Source organism: Scylla paramamosain, chromosome 34 (genome assembly GCF_035594125.1).
Source record: "Scylla paramamosain isolate STU-SP2022 chromosome 34, ASM3559412v1, whole genome shotgun sequence".
NCBI lineage: Eukaryota > Metazoa > Arthropoda > Malacostraca > Decapoda > Portunidae > Scylla > Scylla paramamosain.
This window is the reverse complement of record NC_087184.1, coordinates 14,304,426-14,317,719: the sequence shown is the minus strand read 5'-3', so window position 1 is coordinate 14,317,719 and position 13,294 is coordinate 14,304,426. Positions and strand designations below refer to the sequence as shown.

Sequence of the window (13,294 nt, the reverse complement as noted above, 5' to 3'; positions counted from 1 at the left end):
AATGAATAAATAAATAGATGATGGTATTGAAAGTAATTTAGTTACATGATAATAAGGATGATACATTGTTATGATACTACAACTACTACTACTACTACTACTACTACTACTACTACTACTACTACTACTACTACTACTACTACTACTACTAAAATGTTCTCCTTAAGGTAATGTAGCACAAAAATACGTCACTTCTTACGTTCTACGAATAAATAGCATCCAGACAAGGCAACTCCCACTGCTTTCACTCCTTTCCTTTTAAGCTTCGCAGAGAGCATGGTGTAGTATTGTCCTGTCGTGGATTGTGAGGCATAACAACAAAACTAACACTAATAACAGCAACATTACTACTACTACTACTACTACTACTACTACTATTACTACTACTACTACTGTTACTGTCACCACTACTACCACTACCACCACTATCATTATCAACAACAACAACAACAACAACAACAGTGTATAACTCAATTACGACCAATAGCTGAACTTCGTAACATGCTTGCAGTACTAAATGAATCAAAACAACACATCGCTTCTAAGGTTGCACTGTACGCTTCAGTAATCCCACGGCACCTTTCAATCACTACCCACAAGACACGGAAGAATACTAACCTTGCAAAAGAGGAATAGAGATGAAAATGAGGGAAAAAAATCTGGAGCGTTTGAGGTAAGAATCTACAAGGTCACGGAGGTGGGAGATGCAATGCGGTGACGTCACGAGGTACAGGGAAGCACACAGACACTTGCCACCTAAAGCACATAGGTAAAAGTGAGGTAAAGGCAAGGTGAGGGAGGCGTGACGAGTGGTCGTAATTGAGTTATTGTATGCTTTTATTATTATTATTATTATTATTATTATTATTATTATTATTATTATTATTATTATTATTGTTATTATTGTTATTATTATCATTATCATTATCATCATCATCATCACCACCACTGTTTATTTACTTATCTGTTTATTTATTTATTTATCAACTATGACAGATTTTTTTCTTTAAAATAGGGAATGCCAAACGGGTTAAATTACTCCTTTGGGATAATATGAAAATTTTACATTTGTAATGGAGAAGTGACAGAAAAAAGTTAAGAATTCTGGAAATCAGGAAAACCTGACATTTGGAATGATGTTAACTTAGACTCAGTATAATTATAATGTTTTAGAGTAAACCTATTGTAATTAAGTAACAAAGTTAAACTTAATAACAATAAACATTAAAAAGTACTATACAGTATTAGAAATTAAGAATTATGTATCCAATTTTGTAACAATGCAAGAGTATTTTGACAGGTGTGCCTCAGGACAGTCACTCAGCAACCCTGATCACGACGTGTCTTGCACGTGTCACTCACTGCCGGAGCCTGCCTCTGTTTCAGTGATAGTCAGCCTGGGTGCATGGCAGGGTTGGTTTGATTTAAATCAAATGATTTAAATCAAGTGATTTCAATCGATTTAAATCAGAATTCTAAAAATCATGATTTAAATCAAAATTAAATATACTGTATTAAAAATTGTTGAAGTGTTATATTGAGAGTAAAATATCTAATGATTTAAGCCAGGGATTCTCAGCCTTTCCTCCATCATTAACCACCCTCGGCTTCATGTATTCCTCCATTTACCCCTTACTTCCATACAAAAAAAGGAAAATCAATAAATAAATAAATAAATAAAATAAATAAATAAATAAATAAATAAAATAAAATAAATAATAATGATGATGATAATAATAATAATAATAATAATAATAATAATAATAATAATAATAATAATAATAATCATTATAGACATTCCTCTCTCCTTCACACACACACACACACACACACACACACACACACACACACACAAGGAAGAAGGAAGATGTGAAGCAGTTATACAGGAAAACTATCAAGTCTACTTTACCTTATACTGAGTGTACTAATGCTATGCTGGTCCTACAAGAAGTCAGGCTGGTGCCTGACTTGTTGCATCATTGCCAACTTTTACAGGAATCATTGCCATCTCTTACAAAAAAAAGTATTCAAATGCATAAAAAAAAATGTAAGGTCTTTTTGTTAATAATAATTATGAAGTTTAATGTGCTTAATTCTTTTTTAATTTAAAGTAATTTAGTTACTTTAATAAATCTGATTGAACTTAGTCCTGCTTATGATTTTTATGTGAAAAATTCATGTTGGAAAATGTATATTAAACTATGATTTCATTTAACACTGGTCAAGTTTAATACAAGATAATGGCATCACAAGACTGAAACAAATAATCACTGCAAGCAAACAATGATTAATGCAAAATAAATAAATACATAAATAAATAAGTAAATAAATAAATAATTTAAATAAAAAAATCCTATTTAAATCATATATATAATTTATTTATTTGTTTATTTATTTAATTAATTATTTAATTAATTAATATATTTTTATTTATTTATTTATTCTTTTTGCGAAGAGTGGGGGGGGGGAAATCATGATTTTTATTTTCCAGTCCTGGTGCATGGTGAACTCCAGGATGCATGAGTATTTTCAAAGGTTACTCTGAGGGGTACATGACATGGCCAGTGTATATACGTAAGAATGTACAGAAGGAAAAGATGTTTTAGAAAGAAAATTCTGTCATAGAAGTTGGGAACCACTCCTCATGGATGTTTCCTATATTTATAAACTTATGTCTATACATGTATGTATTTTTTATATCACATTATATTATTTATATTTACTTACTTTTTATTTATTTATTTATTTATATATTAATTCATTTACTTATTCTATTGGTAGCTTTATGGTGCGGTGTTCGACTCGCGGATTGGAGACAGCTGGTTCGATTTTGGCTGAGGGTGGATGAAGCAGGACTTTCGTAACCGTTGCCAGCGCCACATGACTTCGTTGCTGCAGCGTTATACTTCATTAATTTTCTTTTTATTACTCTCTAATTGTGTGGTCAGTTTGATCTCCGATGCATATTGATACTACTACTACTACTACTACTACTACTACTACTACTACTACTACTACTACTACTACTACTACTACTACTACTACTACTACTACTACTACTACTACTTCGACTACTGCTATTACAACCATCACTACCACCACCGAGTCATTTAGTTACCTCACACCTTCACATCTGTTCATTACCTTCAGTCGCGTTGAAATTACTCACTTGTTTCCTGGGAAAACTTACATCAATCGTTTTTTTTTTTTTTCTTCTTCTTCTTTCACGCTCCTCGCTCTGGTCTTCCTCAGCATAAGATAAGCAGAAGATGAAGGCACTGAACAGTCACCCAAAGAAGTGAAGTCGGTGTAGAATGTTTCAGGCAAAAATTACTATCAAATAACTACCCGCATCTCTCACACCCTTAGTTGTTGTTGGTCTTTGCTATAAATGATCGTATTCTCAAACACCTCGACTACTTTCATCTACTTTCTAAAAGGCTCTAATTGAAATGACACTTTTTTTTTTTAAGGGAGTTTTTACGGTCCTAGCGAAATATTAGCAAGATTTCTACATTATTAACATTGGCAACTCTCTTGAGAACCCGCCAGATTACCTCGATGGCCTTGGGAAACTGTTGTGGTGAGAGAACAAAGCGTTTCTGAGTGCGGGTCATACTTTTGGTCATGGGGATCGTGTTAATTTGTAGGTGTTAAGAGTGATATTTTACTTGTGTGTGTGTGTGTGTGTGTGTGTGTGTGTGTGTGTGTGTGTGTGTGTGTGTGTGTGTGTGTGTAGAAAGTGGCTTGAATAACTATGATCAGCTTGTGGTTTTCTGATTTTTATTTCCTGCTTTTACCAGTTTCTGCTTGTTCATCTTTTTTTTTGTTTTGTTTTCCCATTTCTTCAACTTCCGTACGAGTAAAACAAGAGCGAACACACACACACACACACACACACACACACACACACACACACACACACACACACACACACACACACACACACACACACACACACACTAAGGGAGATCACCATAACAAACAACATCTTATGGACGACACATAATTTTTAATCATCTTGTTTTAACCTTACAAACAACTTCGCCTCTCGCTACGCCAGCCGCTGAGGCCTTTACTTATAGTCATCTATTTATTTTTTTTACTTTAAACTCCTTAGTCAAGCAAACATAATAATGATAATGATAAGGATTTAGTGTGTGACGGCAATTAATAATATGTACATAAATGTACAACAACAGAGAGAGAGAGAGACAGAGAGAGACAATCTATGTACAAAAAGGTCTAGCACTGTAGCAAGTAATAGTAATAATAATAATAATAATAATAATAATAATAATAATAATAATAATAATAATAATAATAATAATAATAATGAGAATCTGTCCGCATAAATAAGGAAGGGAATGTGTCTAGTACTATTGAAGATTAGTTTATTTATTTTTTTTTTAGATTTATCATTATCTTGGCTTCATTATTTATCTTCATGTGAAATTCAAGGAAGTAGACAGGTGAAGGAAAAGGTGTGTGTGTGTGTTGAGATATAATCTTCTTTTTGCTCAGTATTATGCTTCTTAAATTGATGTTTTTTTTTGTTTTTTTGTTTTCCTGCCCAGGTGGAAAGGTTAGCACTAGTTGGGGATAACTGACTTGGTATTGTTACGTGTTTTTCCTCTTTTTTTTTCCGTGTTGGTTTAGTTTTCACGTGTTTTCTTGTTGTTTTCCTGTATCTTATGCTTGTTTTCCTCATCTTTGTTGTTATTTTGTCTTTTTATGCTTTAATATTATTGCTCTCTTTGTGTTTTCTTGTATTTTTGCTTGTTTTTTTTCAATTTTCATTCTTTCTATTTTATTTTTTTTGTTTATGTTTTAATATTATTGCTTTCTTTTCCTCTGTTTTATGATCTTATTACTGCAATGTGCGTGATTTGTTTCCCTTTGAAATATGTTTTTATGTGTAGTTTTTATGATTTTTATGAGCAATGTGTGTGTGTGTGTGTTGTGTGTGTGTGTGTGTGTGTGTGTGTGTGCTTCATATATAAACATCATACACTCATTATTTTTTTTCTTTCTTCCTTCCTTCAAGTGTTTCGTTTACGTTTGAATCTTAGCCGTTCACCTGACGCTGTTTTCCTTGCGGCACACTCACTCCAGCTCGCGAGGCCCACACTGCTTTTCCTCCTTCACACTCAAAGTAACAGTGATAGTACAGTGTTAAGTACTAAGGGAAATTTGACACACTGCAAAGATGGCTAAGATTTTAAGGAAATTTTTCAGGGAAGGATTTTTCTTTTCTTTTTTGGGAGTGGGTACTTGTTTTTCGTTTATTTTCTTTTTTGTTTGGTGTTTAGGGTGACGTTATACATACTGCAAGGGTGTCTAAGGATTTCAATGATCTTTTAGGGAGTTTTTTTAGGGATTTTGAGATATTTTTTAAGAATCTTTTAGGGATATTTCAGGATTTTTAGGGATTTTTGTCTAGAAATGTAACAGGGTTTTTTTTTCTTTTCTTTTTAGTATTTAAGGAAATTTTGACTCCTAGCAAAGATATTTAGGGATCTGGGAATTCTTAGAGCTTTTTTTTAGAGCTTTTTTGTTTTCCTTCCTAATTAAAAAAAAAGTGTTGTAATTTTGGACTGTATACATTGTTATTGTTTTTTTTTTTTATTTACGCATTTTTTTTAAGGGAATGTTACTTTTTTTTTCGTTGTTTAGAAGTGCCGACTCGTAGTGTCCGGTTAGATATTTTTGTCACTTATTCATTCATATAATTTATTTTTTTATTTTTTTCAACATATGAAGAATCCTTTAGGGAAACGTTGGGATTTAAGCATTATTATTATTATTATTTATTTTTTTTTTTTCAGGTATATTTTTTCCCCCATTATTTAGGGGTGGTGGATCGTGTTGTGGGTTTAAACACTTTTTCCTGCTCTGTATTGTTTTGCTTTGTTACTTTGTTTGTTGCTATGTATTGTTTTGGTCATGTTACAATAATATGTTGTTTTATTTTTACTTTTTCTTCAATATTTGTGATTTTACACTTTTTTTTCTTACACGCACCAAATCTCCGTTTTCTTTTATGTTATCGGTGTATTGCAGTTTTTTTTTCTTGTTTGTTTGTTTTGTTTTTTGTACATACATTTATAGTTGGACTTGGATTGAAAAGGAAAAAAAAAAAAGACTAAAAATTTCACTTGATTTTTCACGGCGTTCAGTTAATGTGATTCGTTTTGTTGGTTAGGTTACGGCTCAAAAGTTAATTGTCTTATTTCGTACGGTTCAGATGTTTACGAGTTTTGTTAACGTTTAAGGTCTTGTAACGGTTCAGATGTTACTGGTTTTGTAACGGATTAGATCAGATGTTACTTTTTTTTTTTTTTTCTACGGTTCGGATGTTGGCTTTGATACGTTTCAGATGTTACTATCTCGCTACGGTACACATACGTTCCGAGTTTTGTTACGGTTGAGGTGTTACGGCAGCATACCCCTTCAGTGCCTCCAGGTCTTCGTCACCATCTGAGCAGAGAGAGAGACAGAGAAACAGACAGAGAGAGAGAGAGAGAGAGAGAGAGAGAGAGAGAGAGAGAGAGAGAGAGAGAGAGAGAGAGAGAGAGAGAATAGACAAAAACAGACAGAAATGTAAAAAAGAATGACGCTTAGAAAACCCACATCACTACTTATAAAACCTGACAATTACCCATAAAGAAAAAAAATGATCTTGTAATATTGCAAAACGTAATTAATTTTCTGATATTATCGTTTTAGGGGAGAACTGACCTGGAGGAGGGGTGAGGAAATCATGGGAAATGGGGGCGTGGTAGGTTTAGCAGGTGCCGTGGGGGGAGGGAAGCTGGGGTGTTACTGATGAAAAATACAAAGGAGGAGGAGGAGGAGGAGGGAGGAAAAAATAGTACAGAGAGGAATGTAACAAGAATTAACTACATCTACCCACTGTGAGAATTTACACAACACATCCAAGACAGTCTAGGTCCTTAAAAACTGGAGTGGTGGCGATGGTAGTAGTAGTAGTAGTAGTAGTAGTAGTAGTAGTAGTAGTAGTAGTAGTAGTAGTAGTAGTAGTAGTGGCAGCAGCAGTAGCAGGGAAGCAGTCGAGATAGTAATAAAGACAGGAAGTGTTGTAGTAGTAGGAATAGGAGTAGGAGTAGGAGGAGGAGGAGAAGGAGGAGGAAGAGGAGAAGGAGGAGAAGTACGTAATAGTAATGATACATACGTACAAAACCAACAACAAAGAAACAAGATGTGTTCGGAACGAGGTGGCAGCTGACATAACCTTACTTCGCGCTGCCTGGCCTGACCTGAGAGAGAGAGAGAGAGAGAGAGAGAGAGAGAGAGAGAGAGAGAGAGAGAGAGAGAGAGAGAGAGAGAGAGAGAGAGAGAGAGAGAGTAATAACCTAATAACCTAACCTGTTCAGAGCATTACGAGGTTTTCTCAAGATAGGTTAGGTTAAGTTAGGTTTGGGAAGGTGAGCTAGGGTTAGGTTAAGTTGGAATATTTTAGGTTAGGTTAGGTTAGATCACGGAGTGGTGAGGTTAGGTTAAGTAAGGTTAGATGAGGTGTGGTGAGATGAAGTTAAATTGAGTTAGGCAAGATCAGATTAGGTGAGGATGTGTCGGGTTAGATCAGAGGTGAGGTTCCGTTGTTATGTTAGGTTAGGTCTGGTTAGATCAGAGGTGATGTGAGGTTAGGTTAGGTTAATTTAGGTCAGGTCAGGTCAGGTCCTCCGCCACACACACGCCTCAGACCACCGCGGAGACTTGTGCGGCCCCGGGGGAGAGCCTGGAGAACACCGCCACGCTGCCCACGCACTCTCTGCCTCGTGGCGCCGTGGATTGGAAGTGTACCTCGTTCCCTGCGTTATCCCGGACACAGAAATGACCTACGTATCTATGGCAGTGCCAATCAGCTGTTCTCTTCTGTAATGGACTAGAATCGTACGAACGAACAAAAGAACAAAACAAAACGGAGAAAAGGCCTTACATGGATATGGTAATTGAAGTCACACACACACACACACACACACGCGCACACACACACACAAACACGCACACACACACACACGCACGCATACACACCGAGCTATTGCCGTAGGACTCAGGGACTTCTACTCCTGAAATCCTTTGGCGTCGCTCCCGGCCCTTGCGGAGTCCTTGCAGGGTCCTTCAGGGCCCAGAGAGAGAGAGAGAGAGAGAGAGAGAGAATAGGGCCCCAGGAGCTGTCTGAAGCCTCGAGTTTGTCACCGAACGACTGAATGAGAGGTTCGAAACAGCATAGGAAAGTGAACCGTATAGATTAACATTAATTTCTCCGTCAATTTCTACGTCGGCTAACTAGCTATGAGAGAGGAAGACCTGTGGACGATGAGAGAGAGAGAGAGAGAGAGAGAGAGAGAGAGAGAGAGAGAGAGAGAGAGAGAGAGAGAGAGAGAGAGAGAGAGAGTACAAAGAAGCCGTAACTGAAGTTTGCCTCACTCCGCAGAAGCCAGGAGAACACAACAACATCATACAAATCTATCAACAGAACGCACTTATTTACTTTACATTTTACTTGACTTACTTACTTACAAACAACAACGGAAAAAAAGTGAGTAACAGACAGACTCAGTAGCAACTAGAGTTATGTATGTATATTCATATATATATTTTTTACTCCTTTTGTTTTGTCTTTCTCTTCTCTTTTAAATATACGTAATGGAGTTTCTATCGTTTTAAAAGTGATTACACATGCTGAACATATACAGGGAATTAGTGATATAGGACCAAGGCATCTGCTGCTCCTGACGAGGACAACAGTTGTAACAGTGACGACGGCAGCGCGCAGACACTCACATCCCCTGCCATGTCCAACCCGCGCCCCTGCCTTCCTGCTACCTTCCCGCTCATTGCTCTCTTTCTCTTCTTTGGCTTTCTTCTTGTGTCTTTTGTGGTGTTGTCCCTCCTGTGCTTTCTCTGTCAACTCCATTTTTTTGTTTATATTTTTTCAGTTATTTATTTATTTTTTTATTGATATTTTTGTCATTTTTTGTCTCTCCGTTTCTTATTTTCCTATTCCTCCATTGGTTTCTTTATCATCTATACTTCTTATATTTTGCTTTTCCCGTTCTTTTTATTTATTATTTACTTATTATTATTTTATTTATTTATTTTTGTTTTGTTTTGTTCTTCCGTTTCTTATTCTCTTCCTTTTTTGTGTGGCTTTACCTTAATTTTTTGTTATTTTTTTCATATTGTTTTTGTTGTTTTGGCTTTTCCTTTCTTTACTATCTTTTCCAGCTCTTTTTTTTCCTTGACGCTATCTCTTCATTTTTATCTAAATTCGTTATTTTTTCTTAGCGTAATTCCTTCCTTTCTTTATTGTTGTATCTTTTTTTTTATTTGATAATGTAATTCCTTCCTTTTTTCTTATTTTCGCCTTTTTTTTATTTTAGTTATATTTCTCCATTTCTATCTGTGTCATGTACAGTTCTTTATTATCTTGATCGTTAACTTCATTCCTACTTTCGTCTCCATCCCAATTATTATTATTATTTTTTTTTTTTGTGGCTTTAGCAATCCGTACCTTTCTTTATATTCCCCCTTCTTTTCTTGCATTTTTCTAACTCATTCTTTTCTCTACATTTTTTGCAAGTTCTGAAGTCTGTGATTCCTCCATATATCTTCCCTTCACTTTTAATTTAATCCATCTATGCTCATCTCCCTCCATTTCTTCTTTGTCATAATGTTACGTTTTCTAATCTTTCCTTCTTTTCATCATCCACCCTATATCTTGTGTTCTCTTTCCTTTCACTCTACATCTCGTTTCATTCATATATGTATATCTCCTTCTCTCTCTTCTTCCTTTGTCATAACACCACGTTTTCCTCATCTTTCCTAATTTTATCTACTTCGTGTTTTCTTTCCCCTTTGCCCGAAGTTCGAAAAGCTTTAGATTATAAAGACCAGCGGGGTTCGATGTGTTATGCTGTGACTTAAAACTTCAAAGACTTAACCGACGAGAACTTGTATTCATGAAGCTTCGAACACTAGCACGAGTTGTAGCGAAACCCCGAAGAGACAATTAATGAAAAAGAGTAGCGAACTTCCTAGTGAATCCCCGACAATCTTCACCTCTCTTGACCTGTCTCGGGAAGAAGGAAGGGGCGGGGTGCGCACTGGAAGGGTCATCTGCGCATCGCCACCGTCGGTACCATCAAAACACGTCAGAAAGTGTATTACGGTATTGTTTTTAAGACAACCACGAGTTTTAGGTCAATAAAAGACGAACGAACACATCAAGACTCACGCACAGCACAAACAGCCAGAGAAGTCCACCCACAAGAGAGTAAACAACACAGAGCGATATTGCTAACAACATTTTTTTCGGGGGGTTTGTTTGCTTTGGTTGGTTGACTTTAGTGTTTGGGTTGTTAGTCCCTCGCCACCCACCACGTTAATCGTCCTCGTCTTTCCTTCGGCAGCAGTTGGTTCAGATCAGCTGTTATAATATTTTTTTTGTTATTTTTTCTTTTTCCATAATTGCTTGTGGTATGTTTTGAACCCCCCTCGTGTTCAGTTTCGTTTTGCCTTTTTGACACGTATAGTTATTATGCATCCATTGGTCCTTGAAGTCACGTGACCTAAACCCCCAAAAAGGTAATTGGATGATTCTAAAATAGTGATATTTATTGCTTCTTTGCTAGTCCTCGTTTTCATTTGACTTACTCTACTAATGAAGTCACTACGCACTAGTACATGTCTGGAAGGAGGAAGGGCAACAAAAGCCGAGGCAACTCGTACACTGATTGGCGCTTGAAATCACGTGACCCCAAATCCTAAGAGCCGATTGGCTGCCGAAGTAGTAGCGAGGGATCAAGCGCAACCCAGGACTGAAAATGAACACGTTGGACTCATGAAAACCTCGTTGGAGAGACTCGTTTACGCCCCAATGACGGCAGAGAGAGAAAAAAATAAAGGCTGCATATTCTACCGTGTTTTTCCCCTTCCATCTTCGTAAATCATTGCCCATTTTTCCCCTTCGTATCGCGGACCCCTGGAGAAGCCTGCACCACTACTGCTTACTGCTGAGGCTAAGAAGCTTTGGCCTAACTAAGTATTTATAATTCATCGATCTTTATTCTTCACCACCCCCTTCTCAGTTCATGTCTTCCATCCTCACTTCCTGTCCCAAACTCACTCCACCTTCTCTCCTTTTGATATTGTAAGAAAAAAAAAAAAAATAGTCGCTATTCTGTAGTTTCCCCCGAATTGACCTTGTTTTCGTTTTCCCTTTCTGTGCTTAGATGCCTTATAGAAAAACGGGACTGACTGCAACACTCGCGAAAGACAACATATATGTATATATATAAACACAGTCAGTTGGCGGGGCAGGTGTGTATATAAAAAAAAGATTAATAGAAAAATGCCTCGTGATCACGCAAAAGGTTATGATGGAAAAAAGTACCATAAAAATATCACACTTCGCTTTGTCTTTTTCGTCCATGGAACTGAATTCGCCTCGATATAAAACACACGAGGGCTGGGCGACCCCTCGTGACCAGAGAGGGAGGCAACAGTAACAATGACCTCTATGTGATTGGTTCATAAGGCTGGAATGACGGAGTGGACTGGGTCAAGGAAGGAAGCCTGGGAGAGGAGGAGAGGTGTGGGTAGTTGGACAGGTGGTGAGGAAGGTGAGAGCCAGCCCAGTCACGAATACTGATGGGGAGACAGAAGGTATGTGTGTATGTGTCTCTAGGTGTGTCAGCCTTGAGGGGCGTCTGTGTAATGTAACTTTCGTTTAGAGCTCTTGTTCTTTTAAGGCAGATTTCAACAGACGAGTAGAATGAAAATAATTCCTTTTTTTTTTTTGTCGCGTTTTTAGTTTTTTTTTCTTAGCATAAGCTTCTCACGATTACTGAAGAGGAAGAGGAGATCTGGGCACTCGCTGCTTGCACATTCTCATTGACCCGAGACTTTGAGTGGGTTTTATTGCGGGAGGCTGGCACGCACGCGCACCGCAAGCCAGACTCGTTTGTATGTATGTAAGTAGCTGCCGGCCGCGAATCTCTCCAGTCTCCGGGGCTTTACATGTCGCCGAAGATACCAGCGAAGGTCTTGCGCAGGTTCTTCATCGTGTCCTCGGTGTCGTCGGGCCCGCCTGTGCCTGGGACTGCGCCTGAGACCCCGCTACCTTCCGTCGACGCAGTTACGGAGGTTTGGCGGCCGAACAGAGATCCCTTCTGCTGCTGCTGCCCGGACTGCTGGGAGGACTGGCTGCTGTCGTCCACCTGCCGTCTCGTACCGCTGGCGCTGCTGAAGCCACTCATGCTGCTCGACTGGGAGGCTGCAGCAGAGAGAGAGAGGCGGCTGTTACTGGCTGGGGGAAGGTTAGGGACGACAAACGTGGCTGTACCGGGAAGAGAGGCTGCTGTTACTAGCTGGAGGAAGGCTAGGGAGAACAATAGTAGCTGTACCGGGGAGAAGGACGGCTGGTACTGGCTGGGGGAAGGCTAAGCAGGACAAAAGAGGCTGTATCGGGGAGAGGGGCGGCTGATGCTGGCTGGGGGAAGGCAAGGGGGGACAAAAGCAAGGTGTGAAGCGTGATATTGAGATATTCGTTGGTGATAAGGTGAACGAAAGAGATGCAACTAAGATAAAATAAATCAAAGGGATGGAACGGATTAAAAAAAAAAAACATAAATCAAAGAGCGAAATACGAAAAAAAAAAAAACGAGGACTTCAGCGTAAGAAGGCAATGAAGAGACACAACATAACACAGTAAACAAGTAAGAGGAAAATTTGAGGTAGGGAAGGCCTAAGACAGGGAAGACGTGAGGCAGGGAAGGCCTAAGGTAGGGGAGAACTAAGGGAAGAAAGACTTCAGCCAGCATTACACAGGGAGCATTTCCTCGGACACACTATTTCCGTCAGCGAGTGTGCGTTCCTTACCGAATGCTTTGTCGAGGAAATTCTTGCTCAAGGAAATAACTTCTGCTCATGTCGAAATATTAACTGTTGAATAATTAAAGTGCGCATTACTATTGGGACAGCAGGTGAATCTATATGTGTGTAATCTCTTTCTTTATCTTACCTTGGTCTCCGTATTCTTCAACACTCAGTTCTCTCATTAGGAGTATTTTTAGAGGCCACAGAGATGACTAATCGGGTTCTCATGGGTGTTTTTCCCTATTGATGCAGAGTTCTTGTTAAACTGTCGCTACAATCATGAAAACACCCTTAATAACCCAAGTAACCACCACAATGGGACGAAGAAATATTTAGGAACACGACTTGCAAGGAAACGTCCCCTGTGTGTGAATGAAGAGAGGAAGGA

The 13,294-nt window shown here is 38.1% G+C and overlaps 1 protein-coding gene across 2 annotated transcripts in view; it reads right to left on the bottom strand.

Moving 5' to 3' along the window:
- Window positions 1–3,992: 3,992 nt before the first annotated feature.
- The window catches only part of LOC135090228 (synapsin-like), a 106,478-nt gene continuing 97,176 nt past the window's right edge, over window positions 3,993–13,294 (bottom strand). For both annotated transcript variants that reach the window (XM_063986740.1, XM_063986741.1), the window contains one exon: window positions 3,993–12,304. In XM_063986740.1, the coding sequence (XP_063842810.1) occupies window positions 12,045–12,304 (260 nt within the window). In that variant the 3' untranslated portion in view covers window positions 3,993–12,044. The remainder of the gene's footprint in view (window positions 12,305–13,294) is intronic.